The 22,491-nt window shown below is 41.6% G+C and overlaps 1 protein-coding gene across 3 annotated transcripts in view; it reads right to left on the reverse strand.

The window, feature by feature from the left end:
• LOC118391766 (myotubularin-related protein 4) overlaps nt 1-22,491 on the reverse strand; it is a 184,755-nt gene that overhangs the window by 111,602 nt on the left and 50,662 nt on the right. For all 3 annotated transcript variants that reach the window (XM_052457744.1, XM_052457743.1, XM_052457742.1), the window contains exon 2: nt 17,794-17,896. In XM_052457744.1, coding sequence (XP_052313704.1) covers nt 17,794-17,796 — 3 coding nt within the window. In that variant the 5' untranslated portion in view covers nt 17,797-17,896. The remainder of the gene's footprint in view (nt 1-17,793; nt 17,897-22,491) is intronic.

Raw genomic sequence — 22,491 nt, forward strand, 5'->3', positions numbered from 1 at the left:
TATGTTGGCCTACTTTGAATATACGATGTCATTGAGTGTCCTGAAAAGTGTACGTCAAATGTATTATTTTTAAATAAATGTAATTTGCAAACAGTTCAAATAAATTGCTATTTGTATGTAAAGCAGTAGCCTGTGCATGTTTCTAATAGAACAGCAGTAACTGATCATTTTTTTACACTATAGCGTATTCGTCTCAGACGTGGGGCGCTCTGTTCATGCCGGGTATTGATTTCTATCAGTATTTATTCCCTGTAATTCACAATCCATTTAAACATGGAAAAGGTGGGAAGGCCTGTGTGAAATCCTCCTGCTTCGGCATCCCAATAGGAATGTGGACTGGCGTTCGAGCTCTGAAGTAGACTCAGGGCTCCGCACACCTGGCTAGAGACTGCTGCCACTGTCTATCAGTGTTGGTTCTTAACCCGTCAGCTCTGAATAGAGTAATACATCCCGTAGCGACTGGCACATATAGCCACAGCCAAGAAGCCAGTCATTTGAACAGCACAGCAAATATCCGATTGTTGAGTTGCCGCTGTCAGTGAAATACAATTGAGGGAAATACAATTGTAAAGCAAATGGCCATATGCCTACTGAAAATAGTAGAATTCTGTCTGTCCGTACCTACCATAATTATTTCTCAACAGCATCATGTTGTGGGGGTTCTTTGCTGCAGGAGGGACTGGTGCACTTCACAAAATAGATGATATCATGAGGAGGAACATTATGTGGATATATTGAAGCAACATCTCAAGATATCAGTCAGGAAGTTAAAGCTTGGTCGCAAATGGGTCTTCCAAATGGACAATGACCCCAAGCATACTTCCAAAGTTCTGGCAAAAAGGACAACAAAGTCAAGGTATTGGAGTGACCACAACCCTATAGAAAATTTGTGGGCAGAACTGAAAAAGCATGTGCGATCAAGGAGGCCTACAAACCTGACTCAGTTACAGGAATGGGCCAAAATTCACCCCACTTATTGTGGGAAGCTTGTGGAAGGCTACCCGAAACGTTTGACCCAAGTTAAACCATTTAAAGACAATGCTACCAAATACTAATGGAGTGTATGTAAACATCTGACCCACTGGGATGTGATGAAAGAAATAAAAGCTGAAATAAATAATTCTCTCTACTATTATTCTGCCATTTCACATTCTTAAAATAAAGTGGTGATCCTAACTGACCTAAGACAGGGAATTGTTACTAGGATTAAATGTCAGGAATTGTGAAAAACTAAGGTTAAATGTATTTGGCTAAGGTGTAAGGAAACTTCCGACTTCAACTGTATATAGGCTATTGTAACTAGCGGAGGGCGCCAGCCATATCGTAGGTGAGTTGAGTGCATAGTGCCCGGCTTTATCAATGCTGGGAATTTTTCTTAGGACAATTTCCTCATTCAGGCTAGTTGGATGTCATATTGTAGGTATACCATCGGTGTGCCTCCCCTCTTTTCATAGCCTCGTCTATTTGTTGCATTCAATTTTGGTATTAAATAGGTTTTGCTAACATCTCCAGTCATGTCAAATGACACAGGTTTCTAAAAGGCCACATTTTCCCGGACCAAAGAAACTCCTTTGCGCTGCACTGCATAGCCTGCACTCTCTGCCGAGCTCTGTTCACTTATTTTTTGCAAACAATGACTGAGTTAGACATATTACAATTAATAGACCCTACTGTTGCCGAATATACTCATCACATTAGGATTTAAATGTGATGATTCATGGAATGCTTAAAGCCTAAAGCGGATGTTTGTGTGGAAAAACATATGCAGCTTCCCCAAACTTGAAACCCACGCGCCACCTATGGAATATATATATATTTTCTTTTTAACCAAGAAAGTAAACTAAGAACAAATTATTATTTACAATGACGGCCTAGCAAGAGGCAAAAGGCTTCCTGTTTAGAGGGCACATTGGGGCACTCGTCTTGTGGTGTGACTGAGTGGCTTAGTGTTCCCCTCTCTCCTCTACCCGTTCTCCCTCCGACCAGCCATACTAGTCAGTCAGTGAGTTCCAGATATGGCCTCCTGTATCCTGTGTCTCCACAGTGTTAAAGTTATTTTAGGAAAGGAGGCCACCCATCCATCCACTCAACCAACCAACCACAGGGCCTGTAGGACTGCAGCTGTTGATAGTTACTGGGCAGATATATTGTCACGGCTTTTGTCGGAAGAAGAAGAGGAGGAGTCATTGGACCAAAATGCAGCGGGGTACGTGTTCATCTTTATTAGCTTAACTGACTGAACACTGAATACAAAATAACAAAAAGAATAGCCGAAACAGTTCTGCAAGGTGCAACCAACACTAAACAGAAAATAACCACCCACAACTAACAGTGGGAAAACAGGCTACCTAAGTATGGTTCTCAATTAGAGACAATGAAAGACAGCTGTCCCTGATTGAGAACCATACCCGGCCAAAACATAGAAATACACAACCTAGACATACAAACATAGAATGCCCAACCACATCACACCCTGACCAATCAAAAAATAGAAACATACAAAGCAATCTACAGTCAGGGCGTGAAAAATATGATCATGGTCTCATATGTCTTATGAGATTTTGATGAATAATGACTAAATTAGGTATACATTATTTAGCTTAAAACTACAACTAAACAGAATACTACTATGTTACTGTATGGATGTATGAATCTTATTATAATCATAGTACTGAAAATAATGTGTGTAATTATATTCAAGGATTAGAACAAAGACTGTTCCTTGTTAGAAACTAATGAAGTTATCGTCAGACTGGCTAGAATGCTGTGTTCCTTACAGGACATCTTATCTCTACACAGGGAGAGGAGAGACCTTGGGGTAGTAGTAAATTATTTAACAGGTGGTGGACGATATGGGAAGGTTTGTGAACTATACTGCCATTGTATCGGAGTGGAGGAAGCGCAGTTTAAAACCTATGACGTCATTTTTAGTTTATAACCTGTTGTAAATTGTACCATGATCAGTATTCTCGAGAATAAACGATATTGCTTGATTTTGAGACGGGTCTCTGTCTATTTTATGCAAATAAGTATCTTACAAATCCTTAGAAATGGCCAGAGTGTTTTAACTGAATTGGTTGATAAACATATAGGAATCAAAATCCTTTAACAATATGCCAAATCAATTTGTATTTGTCACATGCGCTGGATACAGGTATGCGCTGGATACAGGTATGCGCTGGATACAGGTATGCGCTGGATATTTACTAAATAAACTTCTTTTTTTAAGTCACAAAATAATAAAAATGAGAATACAATGCCTTCGGAAAGTTGAACTTTTCCACATCTAGTTAAGTTACAGCCTTATTCTAGAATTGATTAAATAAATACAAATCATCAGCAATAATGTATTAACTATTATTCTACAATGTAGAAAACAGTAAAAATGTATTAAAACACTGGAATGAGTAGTGTGTCCACACTTTTGACTAGTACTGTATGTAAGTGGGGCGGCAGGTAGCCTAGTGTTTAGAGCATTTGGCCAGTAACCGAAAGGTTGCTAGATCGAATCCCCGAGCTGACAAGGTCACAATCTGTCATTCTCCCCCTGAACAAGGCAGTTAACCCACTGTTCCTAGGCCATCATGGTAAATAAGAATTTGTTCTTAACTGACTTGCCTGGTTAAATAAAGGTTACATTTTTTATTTTGTACAAATTTGCAAAAAATATCTCAACTTTTTTTGCTTTGTCATTATGGGGTATTGTGTGTAGATTGATGAGGGGAAAAATGATGTAATCAATTTTAGAATAAGGCTGTACGTAAAAAAATGTGGAAAAAGTCTAGGGGTCTGAATACTTTCCGAAGGCAATGTATGTACATGGGGTACCGGTACCGAGTCAATGGGGGGGTGTCAATGCAAATAGTCCGGGTTGTCATTTGATTCATTGTTCAGCTTGGGGGTAGAAGCTCCGGTACCGCTTGCCGTGCTGTAGCAGAGAGAACAGTCTATGACTTGGGTGACTGGAGTCTTTAACAATTTCCTTCCTCTGACACCGCCAAGTATATAGGTTCTGGATGACAGGTAGCTTGGTTCCAGTGATGTACTCGGCCGTACACACTACTCTCTGTAGCACCTTGCAGTTGCCATACCAGGCGGTGATGCAAATGGTCAGGATGCTCTAGATGGTGCAGCTGTAGAACTCCCCCCTCTACTGAGACATTGTTGTGCCCTCGTCACTCCTGTCTTGATGTGTTTGGACCATGATAGTTTGTTGGTGATGTGGACACCAAGGAACTTGAAACTCTCGACCCGCTCCACTACAGCCCGTCGATGTGAATGTGAGAGTGTTCGGCACTCCTTTTCCTGTAGTCCACGATCATCTCCTTTGTCTTGCTCACGTTGAGGGATAGCTTGTTGTTCTGGCACCACACTGCCAGGTCTTTGACCTCCTCCCTATAGGCTGTCTCATCGTTGTCGGTGATCATTGTTGTTGAGGATCAGCATGGCAGATGTGTTATTGCCTACCCTTACCAGCTGGGGGTGGCACATCAGGAAGTCTGACAGTGTGTGTGTAGGGAGGCTTCCCTTGTAAAACAGGTGGAGGAGGGTTCTTGTTTAAAAAAATATATATCATGCACAGTGCTGCAGTAGTCAGGCCACAGAGCTTGGCCCAAAATGTGTTGCATGGTTGTCCCACGTTTTGACAACGGAATGGGAAATTGCCTGCCCGCCCATTTGATCGATGCCAAATAAATTTTAATTGACAACTGAGAGATATGCTAACTGTGATTAACAGTCATTCAGAATAGCTAGCTATCCAGCAACGTGGTTCACATTTCTTGCTAGCTAAGCAAATGACAACTACACCTCTAGCTGTAGCCATCGAAAAATGATATGAGGGGAAAAAGTCACTCACCCACAATAATATGACATGATCCCAGCAGATATCTAGCTAACGTTAGGCTCCGTGCCTTTAGCTTGTTAAATAAATAGCTAGCTACATCAATAGACATGCTAGCCCAGGTATTTAATAACTCCAAATAACAAAAAAGTTTGTTGTAACATTTAAACTTAAAACATTATTCATTTTTTTTGCACTGCATGGATCCCCGCTGCGGTTGAATGCAACACTGCTGCATGGTACACTCAAAATGTATTGTAGTGGAGTAGCCAGCCTAGGCTAAAATGTATTGTATTGGAGTATCCAGCCTAGGCTAAAATGTATTGTATTGGAGTATCCAGCCTAGGCTAAAATGTATTGTAGTGGAGTAGCCAGCCTAGGCTAAAATGTATTGTATTGGAGTATCCAGCCTAGGCTAAAATGTATTGTATTGGAGTATCCAGCCTAGGCTAAAATGTATTGTAGTGGAGTAGCCAGCCTAGGCTAAAATGTATTGTATTGGAGTATCCAGCCTAGGCTAAAATGTATTGTAGTGGAGTAGCCAGCCTAGGCTAAAATGTATTGTATTGGAGTATCCAGCCTAGGCTAAAATGTATTGTATTGGAGTATCCAGCCTAGGCTAAAATGTATTGTATTGGAGTATCCAGCCTAGGCTAAAATGTATTGTAGTGGAGTAGCCAGCCTAGGCTAAAATGTATTGTAGTGGAGTAGCCAGCCTAGGCTAAAATGTATTGTAGTGGAGTAGCCAGCCTAGGCTAAAATGTATTGTAGTGGAGTAGCCAGCCTAGGCTAAAATGTATTGTAGTGGAGTAGCCAGCCTAGGCTAAAATGTATTGTAGTGGAGTAGTCAGCCTAGGCTGAAATGTATTGTAGTGGAGTAGCCAGCCTAGGCTAAAATGTATTGTAGTGGAGTATCCAGCCTAGGCTAAAATGTATTGTAGTTAAGTAGCCAGCCTAGGCTAAAATGTATTGTAGTTAAGTAGCCAGCCTAGGCTAAAATGTATTGTAGTTAAGTAGCCAGCCTAGGCTAAAATGCATTGTAGTTAAGTAGCCAGCCTAGGCTAAAATGTATTGTAGTGGAGTATCCAGCCTAGGCTAAAATGTATTGTAGTTAAGTAGCCAGCCTAGGCTAAAATGTATTGTATTGGAGTATCCAGCCTAGGCTAAAATGTATTGTATTGGAGTATCCAGCCTAGGCTAAAATGTATTGTAGTGGAGTATCCAGCCTAGGCTAAAATGTATTGTATTGGAGTATCCAGCCTAGGCTAAAATGTATTGTAGTGGAGTAGCCAGCCTAGGCTAAAATGTATTGTATTGGAGTATCCAGCCTAGGCTAAAATGTATTGTATTGGAGTATCCAGCCTAGGCTAAAATGTATTGTATTGGAGTATCCAGCCTAGGCTAAAATGTATTGTAGTTAAGTAGCCAGCCTAGGCTAAAATGTATTGTATTGGAGTATCCAGCCTAGGCTAAAATGTATTGTATTGGAGTATCCAGCCTAGGCTAAAATGTATTGTAGTGGAGTAGCCAGCCTAGGCTAAAATGTATTGTAGTGGAGTAGCCAGCCTAGGCTAAAATGTATTGTAGTGGAGTAGCCAGCCTAGGCTAAATGTATTGTAGTGGAGTAGCCAGCCTAGGCTAAAATGTATTGTAGTGGAGTAGCCAGCCTAGGCTAAAATGTATTGTAGTGGAGTAGCCAGCCTATGCTAAAATGTATTGTAGTGGAGTAGCCAGCCTAGGCTAAAATGTATTGTAGTGGAGTAGTCAGCCTAGGCTAAAATGTATTGTAGTGGAGTAGCCAGCCTAGGCTAAAATGTATTGTAGTGGAGTAGCCAGCCTAGGCTAAAATGTATTGTAGTGGAGTAGTCAGCCTAGGCTAAAATGTATTGTAGTGGAGTAGCCAGCCTAGGCTAAAATGTATTGTAGTGGAGTAGTCAGCCTAGGCTAAAATGTATTGTAGTGGAGTAGTCAGCCTAGGCTAAAATGTATTGTAGTGGAGTAGCCAGCCTAGGCTAAAATGTATTGTAGTGGAGTAGTCAGCCTAGGCTGAAATGTATTGTAGTGGAGTAGCCAGCCTAGGCTAAAATGTATTGTAGTGGAGTAGCCAGCCTATGCTAAAATGTATTGTAGTGGAGTAGCCAGCCTAGGCTAAAATGTATTGTAGTGGAGTAGTCAGCCTAGGCTAAAATGTATTGTAGTGGAGTAGCCAGCCTAGGCTAAAATGTATTGTAGTGGAGTAGCCAGCCTAGGCTAAAATGTATTGTAGTGGAGTAGCCAGCCTAGGCTAAAATGTATTGTAGTGGAGTAGCCAGCCTAGGCTAAAATGTATTGTAGTGGAGTAGCCAGCCTAGGCTAAAATGTATTGTAGTGGAGTAGTCAGCCTAGGCTAAAATGTATTGTAGTGGAGTAGCCAGCATAGGCTAAAATGTTGCTGTAATATGTTTAAATGTTTCTCCTTTGCATGATTTTTGTTGCCGGTTAAGTTTTTTGGGTTCTTCATTATCAAGCTTTAAAAATCGAAGCCAGACTGCAACATTTTAGTAGCCTAGCTAGGACTGTCTCATGTCTGTACACTTTCCCTCTACTGTGCACTGTCAAAGGGACATACAAAAGCAGCGCAGTTGAAGTTGAATTCACCGATGCGAGTGCATTAGGCTGTGTTTGACACGTGTGCTCGCCTATTAGCCACATTGTGACTGACTTGTGATCATTGCCCTTGCTAGTTTGAGTGTATAAACATTCACAACCTCAGTCACAGTCATACATTTTTGTTAAAAATATTGAGTAATTGAAACTGAAACTGAATGGGTGGCGGCAGCAAACAATGCATCAGGTCAGCTGTGATTTACAACCTGATAGCAATCTTTTTGGACTACCAAGAAATGTATTGGTGAATTATATGAATCATATATTGAACTGCATCCATCTATTCTGCCAACAATGCATTACTGTAAGGCATGTCATTTCTTGTCAAATGGAACCTATTTGTGAAAGTTGGTTTTGAATCAAACTGGGAATTGGATATGTTTTACTGATATGATTGTCTGTTTGGTTCATATCTGCAAAGTAGTTCAAATGCTGTCTGTTCCACTTTAACTAATCACTAGCTCCTACCTGGAATATCCCGACTGACTCGCTGGGTCTGTAACTGGAGCCATGCACAGTCTCTAGTGTCCTGTCAGTGGGTGGCATCATATGGGGCATTGTGTGAGTGACACAAAAGTGGGTTACAATTAAGTACATCACTGTGATTGTTTTCAATTAAAATAATAGCTTCTTATTAAATAGCAATTTCTCAACAATAAATTTTGCTAGAACTGTCTGAGTGGTCTGAGTGAGGAGGGGGAAAACTGAAATAGCTGTTATTGGCAGAGGTTTGGAACTCTTTCTTATTGACTTGCCTAGTTAAATAAAGGTTAAATACATTGTTAAATGGTCTATTAAGAGGCTGACATTTCAGGCGGTCTTTTCAAACAGTTCTTTCACTGATTATCATCATTTTCACAGTATTATTTCAACCTCAGTGTGGAAATATTTAAAACACAGGAAATCGTGTTTTTGACTGCACTGGGCGTTTAATGCAAATAATATATTATATATATATATTATAACATATTATAGAAATCTGGGCATATAACGCATGCCACTACTTCACAGGAGAAGTAGTAGCATTTTCGTCAAAATGCTCTGCCAAATGACACATCCTGCTCTCTGCTACCCCAGATATTTTCATCATGGACTACCAGTGTTGTCCTGAATACAGCTGCTGGTATCGACACAGCTCTGTCTTCTGTGGTTAAAGCAGCCTAGACTGGCTGAAGCCAAGAGGGAAGGATTATTTGCCATGAATCATCATAATCCATACACCAGTAAGAGTCTACAGTTAAAATGCTAAGATAATAGCGTATGTACATGTAACTATCTCAACTGTATAAAAAGTAATTTTCATCACTAGCTAACTAGCTAACTAGGTAGACAGTTGCATACAGGTACCGTTATAGCTTGCTTCGAACTGCAATAAACCATTGTTTGCAGATGTGGCCAGTTGCATTCTGCTGTTAATGTGGATTGATGATGTGCCAAGGCATGCATTACATGATGATAATCTTTTTCATGTTTGCCAGTTTGTCATGTTTAACTACCTAGCTACCAAATCAAATGTTATTTGTCACATTGTCACGCCCTGGTCGAAGTATTTTGTATTTATCTTCATGTATTGGGTCAAGCCAGGGTGTGCCATGGGGTTTTTGTATTGTGGTGTGTTTGTCTTGGGGTTTTGGTGGTGGTATTGGGATTGTATCTTAGTGGGTTATCTAGCAAAGTCTATGGCTGTCTGTAGTGGTTCTCAATCAGAGGCAGGTGTTTATCGTTGTCTCTGATTGGGAACCATATTTAGGCAGCCATATTCTTTGAGTTTGTCGTGGGTGATTGTCCTTAGTGTCCTGGTAACTGGCTAGTGTTAGTTTGCACCAGTTTAGGCTGTTTCGGTTTTCGTTACGTTTATTGTTTTGTAGTGTTTGTGTTTAGTGTGTTTTTTTCATTAAACATGAATCGTAATCTACACGCTGCGTTTTGGTCCGACTCTCCTTCACCACACCTAGAAAACCGTTACACACATGCGCTCAATACCACAGTCGTAGACCTTACAGTGAAATGCTTACTTACAAGCCCTTAACCAACAATGCAGTTTTAAGAAAACACCTAAAAAACAAACAAATAAAAGTAACATAATTAAAGAGCAGCAGTAAGATAACAATAGCGAGGCTATATATAAGGGGTACCGGTCAGTCGAGGTAATTGAGGTAATATGAACATGTAGGTAGAGTTATTACTTGTGTCTACATTGCCTTCATTGTTGGGATGGAAGCAGGTTAAGTGCGTACAAAACATTTTAGTACAGCTGTAACAGTCGGCAGGCAATAATAATAATAAGTTCTAGAACATTAATTCATTTATGTTTTAACCTATTTTTCTGGAATTTATCGTTCAGCATAAACCCATAAACCCACGTACAAGATGATTGAGAGTGAACAAGCAACACTTCATGTATTTTTATTATATATTGAGCTTATTGCTTTGACTTGGGGGTCAACTAATGTTATTGCTGGTATGAAAGGTTTCAATATCTTGTCTATTTTGTCTGCTTTCCTCCGTTATAGCTTTAATTATCTGGAGCCTGGTGTTGTGGCCAAGGAGCTTTCACTCAGATGGAACCAGTTGTCAGCTGCTGTGCAATGTTGACTCCTTCCTCCCAGAGATGTGCAAATCATCACCCGGAATGGATACATCCCAGCAAACATATATTTTTAAGAAGATCAGGACTTTTGCAATGAAAAGGCCATGCACATTATATGCTGCTCCAAAGGGCAGGGCAGAAATATGCTCTCAGGCTAGATTCCTTTTGTTCATATCATAGCATGACCTGAACCAAAATTACTCAAATGATCTTATGATACAGGCCTAGGTCTAGATATTGTTTTTACCTTTATGTGTTAAGTTTTTCCCAATTGTAGGCTACTATTTAATTGTTTTTATTTATTTAACCTTTATTTTAACAAGGCTACCTTTACCAGTTGAAGTTAATAAAGCATTTTGTTGAAATCTTTTGTTTTTTAAGCACTACCTCACTGCTTTAGCACATGGCCACATTCACGTGTTCCAGTGTGAATTATTTAAGAGATTGGTGGGCCTAAGGCTTTAGAGGGTGTGAACGATGCTAAATGGGCATAAAGAAAGTACAGCACTATAGATATACAATAACGGGTCATTTAATACTGTAAAAGTTTGCCTAATGGGGTAACTTGGTGAGATGTATTGAGAAAAAAATATTTTTTCTCCTAAATGGGATTATAAATGTATCAACTATTAAAGCAGCATTACTTCATGTTTCCTCAAACTATAGTGTATGATATGTCATTTGAAGCTCTGAGACTGTACTTTTACACAATGTAAAAAAAAAAACACAATTTCAAATTTTGAAACATAAGACTGAGAAGAGATGTGGTCACATACACTAAACAGAAATATAAATGCAATATGCAACAATTTCATTGATTTTACTGAGTTACAGTTTGGTCGGACGGCCAGCTCTGGGTATTCTGGGTAGTTCCATATTTTTTTCAATTTCCCAGTGATGGAGACCACTGTGCTTTTTAAACTTTAAAAACTCTAGAAATTATTTCACACCCATCCCCAGATATATGCCTCATCATAATTCTCTGAAATCTACGGACAGTTCCTTGGACTTCATTGTATCGTTTATGCTCTGACGTGTGTTAATTTCTAAATCATGTCCAAACTGAGTTGGCCACAGGTGGACTTCAATCAAGTTGTAGTGACATCAAGGATGATCAAAGGAAATTGGATGCACCTGAGCTCAATGTGCAAGGTCATAGCAAAGGTGTAAAATAAATGGCAAACATTTCTAAAAACAGGATTTTATTGTGTGAAGAAAAAATATATTTTATCCATTTTGAATTCAGGCTGTAACAAAATGTTGAATAAGTTAAGGGGTATGAATACTTTCTGAAGGCACTGTATATTAGTCCTGGTCTATGGTCTTTTCTCCATATTTAGGGGGTCCAAAAACCAGGAGAACATGAGATTTTCCCACAGAGATTTTCCTTGTCCAGGAAACATCTGACAGAAAGAATGGGTCAGCCAAACTTCCCATTCATTCAGAGCACCCCAGTGGGCAGAATGTCCACCCACCGGTCATAGACAATTAGAGCTTGGCTCTTGACTGTCACACAGAGGGCCCAGGCCTGTGCAGAGGGGCAGGGTGGCATTCTCCAGACCCACCCAACCAGAACAACTGGGTCACAAGCTGAACTGGCACATTATTTATTTTACAACAACTTTTGATTATAGTCAAACAAATGGGGAAGGATGGTCCCTGCCTGATGCTTTCATAAACCCTTTAACTTGTCTTGACTAAGTGACTGACTGACTCTACCCCTGAACATTTTATTTATTTATTTATTTTATTTGACCTTTATTTTGCTGGAGATAATATTTAGTTTTTGCTGTAGAAGATTTAATGCCCTGCCATCCACCCAATAACAGAGGCTGTGTCGTTATTTGTCTTCTCTGTACTCAGCAAATGTAATACAGGCACCAGGCAGAGCACTCTAATAAGATGCAAGGGATTAAATCAAATCATCATCATCAAAAACAGGCAGTAAATCTAAGCTGTGTGTGTGTGTGTGTGTGTGTGTGTGTGTGTGTGTGTGTGTGTGTGTGTGTGTGTGTGTGTGTGTGTGTGTGTGTGTGTGTGTGTGTGTGTGTGTGTGTGTGTGTGTGTGTGTGTGTGTGTGTGTGTGTGTGCGTGCGTGCGTAATCTAATTTTATTTGTCCAGTACACAGTTTACAGCATGTATAAAAGGTGCAGTGACATGCTTACGTAGGTGTGTTATGGAAAAGAACACTGGATCCCTAAGGTCACACAATCCTGTTCCAACAACACTGATTGGATCTTTGGCATTTAATTAAATATTAGATGAAAAACAAATGTCCACATTTCTATTCTTACTTATTGGCTGCATGTTGTTCACAATAATATCAGGGGAAATAAATGTAATCAATGAAATAAAAACAAAAAAGGTAGCCTGGCACTAGTCTTGTGATTTGTCTTTAGTTTTTCATGCTTTAATAATTAGTGTCCTAAAGCTCATGATGATCACACAAAGCAGCATCATGAATAGTGCAGTCTGTATAACCCACAATCATACTGAAAACTCTGCTTTTGGAAGACTCAGTTAGAATCAGCTCCTCCAAAAGAAACAAGATTTGATCCCTCATTAGTTGAACTGCATTCTGCTCCTCCCAGATGAATCAGATCAGATCCCTTATTGGTTGAAATACAGGAAGCAGAAGCACCGATTCTCATGAAACCAACTAAAACCATGTCTTTGATGAATTCATCTATATAACCTATAAATAACTTTAGGGAAGACGGAACGAAATTATGTTGCCACGAGCAACGCCAGGAATATTGAAATGAGTGAGAATGGGGCATCATACACACCCAAAAATCTGAGGGGGCACAAGAATATAACTATAGCTGGGTGGTGGTCCGAAATGGGGCTAGGCCCTCAGTCCATAAGTTGGATAATTTTGCCTTTTTCAAACATTTGAAAGTCAATTTTCCTGCAATCTAGAGCGATAATCATTATGCTTAAGTCTATGTAAAAAATGCAGTGGGGCAAAAAAGTATTTAGTCAGCCAGCCACCAATTGTGCAAGTTCTCCCACTTAAAAAGATGAGAGAGGCCTGTAATTTTCATCATAGGTACACTTAAACTATGACAGACAAAATGAGAAAATAAATCCAGAAAATCGCATTGTAGGATTTTTAATGAATTTATTTGCAAATTATGGTGGAAAATAAGTATTTGGTCACCTACAAACAAGCAAGATTTCTGGCTCTCACAGACCTGTAACTTCTTATTTAAGAGGCTCCTCTGTCCTCCACTCGTTACCTGTATTAATGGCACCTGTTTGAACTTGTTATCAGTATAAAAGACACCTGTCCACAACCTCAAACAGTCACACTCCAAACTCCACTATGGCCAAGACCAAAGAGCTGTCAAAGGACACCAGAAACAAGATTGTAGACCTGCACCAGGATGGGAAGACTGAATCTGCAATAGGTAAGAAGCTTGGTTTGAAGAAATCAACGGTGGGAGCAATTATTATGAAATGGAAGACATACAAGATCACTGATAATCTCCCTCGATCTGGGGCTCCACGCAAGATCTCACCCCGTGGGGTCAAAATGATCACAAGAACGGTGAGCAAAAATCCCAGAACCACACAGGGGGACCTAGTGAATGACGTGCAGAGAGCTGGGACCAAAGTAACAAAGCCTACCATCAGTAACACACTATGCCGCCAGGGACTCAAATCCTGCAGTGCCAGACGTGTCCCCCTGCTTAAGCCAGTACATGTCCAGGCCCGTCTGAAGAGAGCATTTGGATGATAATAATAATAATATAATATATGCCATTTAGCAGACGCTTTTATCCAAAGCGACTTACAGTCATGTGTGCATACATTCTACGTATGGGTGGTCCCGGGAATCGAACCCACTACCCTGGCGTTACAAGCGCCATGCTCTACCAACTGAGCTACAGAACCACCACCAATGATCCAGAAGAAGATTGGGAGAATGTCATATGGTCAGATGAAACCAAAATAGAACTTTTTGGTAAAAACTCAACTCGTCGTGTTTGGAGGACAACGAATGCTGAGTTGCATCCAAAGAACACCATACCTACTTTGAAGCATGGGGGTGGAAACATCATGCTTTGGGGCTGTTTTTCTGCAAAGGGACCAGGACGACTGATCCGTCCGTGTGAAGAAAAGAATGAATGGGGTCATGTATCGTGAGATTTTGAGTGAAAACCTTCCATCAGCAAGGGCATTGAAGATGAAACGTGGCTGGGTCTTTCAGCATGACAATGATCCCAAACACACCGCCCGGGCAACGAAGGAGTGGCTTCGTAAGAAGCATTTCAAGATTCTGGAGTGGCCTCGCCAGTCTCCAGATCTCAACCCCATTGAAAATCGTTGGAGGGAGTTGAAAGTCTGTGTTGCCCAGCAACAGCCCCAATACATCCCTGCTCTTGAGGAGATCTGCATGGAGCAATGGGCCAAAATACCAGCAACAGTGTGTGAAAACCTTGTGACCTCTGTCATTGCCATAAAAGGGTATATAACAAAGTATTGAGATAAACTTTTGTTATTGACTAAATACTTATTTTCCACCATAATTTGAAAATAAATTCATTCAAAATCCTACAATGTGATTTTCTGGATTCTTTTCCCACATTTTGTCTGTCATAGTTGAAGTGTAACTATGATGAAAATTACAGGCTTCTCTCGTCTTTTTAAATTGGAGAACTTGCACAATTGGTGGCAAGTTCTCCACATCAACGGGACAGCAGTGGAGAAGGTGGAAAGTTTTAAGTTCATCGGCGTACACATCACTGACAATCTGAAATGGTCCAACCACACAGACAGTGTGGTGAAGAAGGCGCAACAGCGCCTCTTCAACCTCCGGAGGCTGAAGAAAATGTGGCTTGTCAACTAAAACCCCCACAAACTTTTACAGATGCATAATTAAGAGCATCCTGTCAGGCTGTATTACCGCCTGGCACGGCAACTGCACAGTCCACAACTGCAAGGCTCTCCAGAGGGTAGTGAGGGCTGCATAACGCATCACTGGGGGCAAACTACCTGCCCTTCAGGACACCTACAGCACCCGATGTCACAGGAAGGCCATAAAGATCATCAAGGACAACAACCACCCGAGCCACTGCCTGTTCAGCCCGCTACCATCCAGAAGGCGAGGTCAGTACAGGTGCATCAAAGCTGGTGCCGAGTGACTGAAAAAAAGCTTTATCTCAAGGCCATCAGACTGTTAAACAGCCATCACTAGCACAGAGAGGCTGCTGCCTACAGACAGTCTTGAAATCATTGGCCACTTTAATAAATGGAACACTAGTCACTTTAATAATGCCACTTTAATAATGTTTCCATATCTTGCATTACTCATTACTTTATAGGTATGTGTTGTGGAATTGTTAGATATTGCTGCACTGTCGGAACTAGAAGTACAAGCATTTCGCTACACTCGCAATAACATCTGCTAACCATGTATGTGACCAATACAATTTGATTTGATTTTAGGAGTGGCTTCAGTCTGGGCACTCTACCATAAAGGCCTGATTGTTGGAATGCTGCAGAGATGGTTGTCATTCTGGAAGGTTTTCCCATCTCCACAGAGGAGCTCTGTCAGAGTGACCATCGGGTTCTTGGTCACCTCCTTGACCAAGGCCCCTCTCCCTCTATTACTCAGTTTGGCTGGGCGGCCAGCTCTAGGAAGAGTCTTGGTGGTTCTAAATGTCTTCGGTTTAAGAATGATGGAGGCCACTGTGTTCTTGGGGACCTTCAATGCTGCAGACATTTTTTGGTACCCCACCCCAGATCTGTGCCTCGACACGATCCTGTCCCGGAGCTCTACAGACAATTCCTTCGACCTCATGGCTTGGTTTTTCCTCTGCCATGCACTGTCAACTGTGGGACCTAATATAGACAGGTGTCTGCCTTTAAAAATAATGTCCAATCAATTAAATTTACCACAGGGGAACTCCAATCATGTTGTAGAAACATCTCAAGGATGATCAATGGAAACAGGATGCAACTCAATTTCGAGTCGCATAGCAAATGATTTAATGCACCTGTACTGACCTCGCCTTCTGGATGATAGCGGGGTGAACAGGCAGTGGCTCGGGTGGTTGATGTCCTTGATGATCTTTATGGCCTTCCTGTAACATCGGGTGGTGTAGGTGTCCTGGAGGGCAGGTAGTTTGCCCCCGGTGATGCGTTGTGCAGACCTCACTACCCTCTGGAGAGCCTTACGGTTGAGGGCGGAGCAGTTGCCGTACCAGGCGGTGATACAGCCCGCCAGGATGCTCTCGATTGTGCATCTGTAGAAGTTTGTGAGTACTTTTGGTGACAAGCCAAATTTCTTCAGCCTCCTGAGGTTGAAGAGGCGCTGCTGCGCCTTCTTCACGACGCTGTCAGTGTGAGTGGACCAATTCAGTTTGTCTGTGATGTGTATGCCGAGGAACTTAAAACTTGCTACCCTCTCCACTACTGTTCCATCGATGTGGATAGGGGGTGTTCCCTCTGCTGTTTCCTGAAGTCCATAATCATCTCCTTAGTTTTGTTGACGTTGAGTGTGAGGTTATTTTCTTGACACCACACTCCGGGGCCCTCACCTCCTCCCTGTAGGCCATCTCGTCGTTGTTGGTAATCAAGCCTACCACTGTTGTGTCATCCGCAAACTTGATGATTGAGTTGGGGCGTGCGTGACCACGCAGTCGTGGGTGAACAGGGAGTACAGGATGGCTCAGAACGCACCCTTGTGGGGCCCCCGTGTTGAGGATCAGCGGGGAGGAGATGTTGTTGCCTACCCTCACCACCTGGGGGCGGACCGTCAGGAAGTCCAGTACCCAGTTGCACAGGGCGGGGTCGAGACCCAGGGTCTCGAGCTTGATGACGAGCTTGGAGGGTACTATGGTGTTGAATGCCGAGCTGTAGTCGATGAACAGCATTCTCACATAGGTATTCCTCTTGTCCAGGTGGGTTAGGGCAGTGTGCAGTGTGGTTGAGATTGCGTCGTCTGTGGACCTATTTGGGCGGTAAGCAAATTGGAGTGGGTCTAGGGTGTCAGGTAGGGTGGAGGTGATATGGTCCTTGACTAGTCTCTCAAAGCACTTCATGATGACGGAAGTGAGTGCTACGGGGCGGTAGTCGTTTAGCTCAGTTACCTTAGCTTTCTTGGGAACAGGAACAATGGTGGCATCAAAGCTGGGACCATCGACTATTTCAACGACTATTTCAAGGCCATCAGACTGTTAAACAGCCACCACTAACATTGAGTGGCTGCTGCCAACACACTGACTCAACTCCAACCACTTTAATAATGGGAATTGATGGGAAATGATGTAAAATATATTACTAGCCACTTTAAACAATGCTACTTAATATAATGTTTACATACCCTACATTATTCATCTCATATGTATAAGTATATACTGTACTCTATATCATCTACTGCATCCTTATGTAATACATGTATCACTAGCCACTTTAACTATGCCACTTTGTTTACATACTCATCTCATATGTATATACTGTACTCGATACCATCTACTGTATCTTGCCTATGCTGCTCTGTACCATCACTCATTCATATATCTTTATGTACATATTCCTTATCCCCTTACACTGTGTATAAGACAGTAGTTTCGGAATTGTTAGTTAGATTACTTGTTGGTTATTACTGCATTGTCGGAACTAGAAGCACAAGCATTTCGCTACACTCGCATTAACATCTGTGTATGTGACAAATCAAATTTGATTTGATTTGATTTGGCTTACCATGCTGTCAATCTGTTGTTCTACACCAATAGCATTGGTTATCCTCTCCAGCTCCCTCCGCTGTCCTCCCCGCTACCGGGCTGCACTTTCTCAGCAAAGTCTCCTGCCAACACAGAAGAAAGACCCACAGCTAAGACACTGGATGTTTTCTGGCACATCATTTACACTATATACAGTGCCCCTTGACATTTTCCACATTTTGTTATGTTACAGCCTTATTCTAAAATCAATTAAATCGTTTTTTCCCCCCTCATCAATCTACACACAATATCCAAAGATGACAAAGCAAAAACAAGTTAAAAAAAATGTTAGCTATCCATTAAAAAGAATATACTGAAATTTCACATTTACAAACAGTTGAAGTCAGAATTTTTTTATGTTTTAATTTTTAACTCTGTTTATTCAGTTTTACACACACACACACCGACAAGACAACACAAAGCAATATACATAATATACTCAACTAGAAAAAAATACAAAATACAAATACAAATAAAGAAATAGCTTTAAAGATATCATACTTTAGACAAGTTAAACACACCAGGCAGAAGGCTATAAAGGTTAAAGGGCAATCTATAGTAAAGGGACAGAGCAAACACCTCACCATTGTTCCTGTAAACAGTCAAGGGATAAGGGTGGAGAAATGCAACCACTCACAGACAGTCATGGCCACAGACCGTGAAGTCGGAAGTTTACATAAACCTCAGCCAAATACATTTAAACTCAGTTTTTCACAATTCCTGAGATTTAATCCAAGTAGCAATTCCCTGTTTTAGGTTGGTTAGGATCAACACTTTATTTTAAGAATGTGAAATGTCAGAATAGTAGTAGAGAGAATGATTTATTTCAGCTTTTATTTCTTTCCTCACATTCCCAGTGGGTCAGAAGTTTACATGCACTCAATTAGTATTTGGTAGTATTGCCTTTAAAATGGTTTAACTTGGGTCAAAAATGTTGGGTAGCCTTCCACAAGCTTCTCACAATAAGTTGAGTGAATTTTGTCCCATTCCTCCTGACAGAGCTGGTGTAACTGAGTCAGGTTTGTAGGCCTCCTTACTCGCACACGCTTTTTAAAGTTCTGCCCAGAAATGTTCTATAGATTTGAGGGCAGGACTTTGTGATGGACACTCCAATACCTTGACTTTGTTGTCCTTAGGCCATTTTGCTTGGGGTCATTGTCCATTTGGAAGACCCATTTGAGACCGAGTTTTTAACTTCCTGACTGATGTCTTGAGATGTTGCTTCACTATATCCACATAATTGTCCTACTTCATGATGCCATTAATTGTGTGAAGTGCACCAGTTCCTCCTGCAGCAAAGCAACATGATGCTGCCATCCCCATGATGCTGCCACTGGGATTGATTTGCACTTTTTCACCAAAGTACGTTCATCTCTAGGAGACAGAACGCGTCTCCTTCCTGAGTGGTATGATGACTGCCTGGTCCAATGGTGTTTATACTTGAGTACTACTGTTTGTACAGATGAACCTGGTACCTTCAGTCGTTTGGAAATTGCTTCCAAGGATGAACCAGACTTGTGGAGGTCTACAATTTTTGTAGGTCTTGGCTGATAGCTTAGATTTTCCCATGATGTCAAGCAAAGAGGCACAGAGTTAGAAGGTAGGCCTTGAAGTACATCCACAGGAACACCTCCAATTGACTCAAATGATGTCAGTTAGCCTATCAGAAGATTGTAAAGCCATGACAACATTTTCTGGAATTGTCGAAGCTGTTTAAAGGCACAGTCAATTTAGTGTATGTAAACTTCTGACACAGTGAATTATAAGTGAAATAATCTGTCTGTAAACAATTGTTGGAAAAATTACTTGTGTCAGAAGTCATGCACAAAGTAGATAATATATAATAATAATATATGCCATTTAGCAGACGCTTTTATCCAAAGCGACTTACAGTCATGTGTGCATACATTCTACGTATGGGTGGTCCCGGGAATCGAACCCACTACCCTGGCGTTACAAGCGCCATGCTCTACCAACTGAGCTACAGAAGGACCAAGTAGATGTCCTAATCGACTTGCCAAAACTACAGTTTGTTAACAAGAAATTTGTGGAGTTGTTGAAAAATGAGTTTTAATGACTTCAACATAAGTGTATGTAAACTTCCGACTTCAACTTCAGACCCTTTACTCAGTACTTTGTTGAAGCACATTTGGCAGTGATTACAGCCTTGATTCTTGTTGGGTATGGCGTTACAAGCTTGGCACACTTATATTTGGGGAGTTTCTCCCATTCTTCTCTGCAGATTCTCTCAAGCTCTGTCAGGTTGGATGAGCGGGCTATCATGTGCCTTTTACTGAAGAGTGGCTTCCGTCTGGCCCCTCTACCATAAAGGCCTGATTGGTGAAGTGCTGCAGAGATGGTTGTCCTTCTGGAAGGTTCTCCCATCTTCACAGAGGAACTCTGGAGCTCTGTCAGAGTGACCAGCAGGGTTCTTGGTCACCTCCTTGACCAAGGCCCCTCTCCCCCAATTGCTCAGTTTCGCCAGGAGGCCAGCTCTAAGGAAGAATCTTGGTGGTTCCAAACTTCTTCCATTTAAGAATGGAGATCACTGTATTCTTGGGACCTCCAACGCTGCAGAAAAATGTTCTTACCCTTCCTCAGATCTGTGCCTCGACACAATCCTTTCTCTGATCTCTACGTACAATTCCTTCATGGCTTGGTCTTTGCTGTGACATGCTCTGTCAACTGTCGGACCTTATGTAGACAGGTGTGTGCCTTTCAAAATCATATCCAATCAACTGAATTTACCAGAGGTGGACTCCCATCAAGTTGTATAAACATCTCAAAGATGATCAATGTAAACAGGATGCACCTGAGCTCATCTTCATGTCTGATAGCAAAGGGTCTGAATACTTGTGTAAATAAGGTATCTGGTTTAAAGTTTTAATAAATGTGCAAAAATGTCTAAGAACCTGTTTTTGTTTTGTCATTATGGGATATTGGGTGTAGATTGAAGAGGATTTGTAAAAATCTATTTTAGAATAAGGCTGTTATGTAACAAAATGTGGAAAAAGTCAAGGTGCCTGAATACTTTCCTGAAGGCACTCTATACAAAAGGTATGTGGACATTAGGGGATTCGGCTATTTCAGCCACCCCAGTTGCTGACAGGTGTATAAAATCGAGCACACCGCCATGCAATCTCTTTAGACAAACAGAACTTGGCACTGTCATAGGATGCCACCTTTACAACCAGTCAGTTCATTAAACTTCCGCCCTGCTAGAGCTGCCCCGGGTCAACCGTAAGTGCTGTTATTTTAAAGTGGAAACATCTTGGAGCAACAATGGCTCAGCTGCAAAGTGGTAGGCCACACAAGCTCACAGAAAGGGACCGCCAAGTGCTGAAGCATGTCAAAATTGCCTGTCCTTGGTTGCAACACTCACTACAGAGTTCCAAACTGCCTCTGGAAGCAACGTCAGCACCAGAACTGTTCGTTGGGAACTTCATGAAATGGGTTTCCATGGACGAGCAGCCGCAAACAAGCCTATGATCACCATGGAAGCGCAATGCACACTTTAAGCATTGGCTTCTCATTTGGCAACGTGGGGGAGAGGAGGGGGATGAATGAGCCAATTGTAAACTGGGGATTATTAGGTGACCATGATGGTTTGAGGGCCAGATCCATTGCACTGTTGAGCAGTGGACACCCGCGAAAGACAGCACCCTTGTCTCTGGGGGCAGGGATGATGAATCACACTTTAACATCTCGCAGTCCAACGGACAAATCTGGGATTGGTGGATGCCAGGAGAACTCTACCTGCCCCCAATGCATAGTGCCAATTGTAAAGTTTGGTGGAGGAGGAATAATGGTATAGGGCTGTTTGTCTTGGTTCAGGCTAGGCACCTTAGTTACAGTGAAGGGAAATCTTCATAATACAGGATACAATGACATTCTAGACGATTCTGTGCTTCCAATTTTGTGTTAACAGTTTGGGGAAGTTCCTTTTCTGTTTCAGCATGACAATGCCCCCATGCACAAAGCGTGAGATTCATACATAAATGGTTTGTTGAGATCAATGTGGAAGAACTTGACTGGCCTGCACAGAGCCCTGACCTAAACCTCATCGAATACCTTTGAGATGAATTGGAACGCCGACTGCAAGCCAGGACTAATCGCCCAACATCAGTACCCAACATCACTAATACTCGCAGCTGAATGGAAGCAAGTTCCCATAGCAATGTTCCAACATCTAGTGGAAATCCTTCCCAGAAGACTGGAGGCTGTTTGAGCAGCAAAGGGGGGACCAACTCCAAATGAATGCCCATGATTTTGGAATTAGATGTTTGATGAGCAAGTGTGCGTGCACATACTTTTGGTTAAGTATTTTTTTTCACGTGTTTCATCTAGCCAGTCACGCAAAGTCGTGGGGGACAGGCGGTATCCAGGTTCATACAGTCATACCGTTTCTGTACCACACCGGGGTATACAATATTACCGAAAGTGGACAGAAGTGCATGCTACAACTTGCTTCAGTCTGCTTTCCAACAGACAATGGGAGATGAATTCACGTTTCAGCAGGACAATAACCTAAAACACAAGTTCAAATCAACACAAATCTAATGCCTACTTAAATAAAGGTTAAATAAATGAATAAAATACACTGGAGTTGTTTACCAGGGAAGACAGTGATTGAGGGAGAGTTAGAGTGTTGACTTAAACCTGCTTGGAAATCTATGGC

The sequence above is a fragment of the Oncorhynchus keta genome, chromosome 12, assembly GCF_023373465.1.
Source record: "Oncorhynchus keta strain PuntledgeMale-10-30-2019 chromosome 12, Oket_V2, whole genome shotgun sequence".
Taxonomy (NCBI): domain Eukaryota; kingdom Metazoa; phylum Chordata; class Actinopteri; order Salmoniformes; family Salmonidae; genus Oncorhynchus; species Oncorhynchus keta.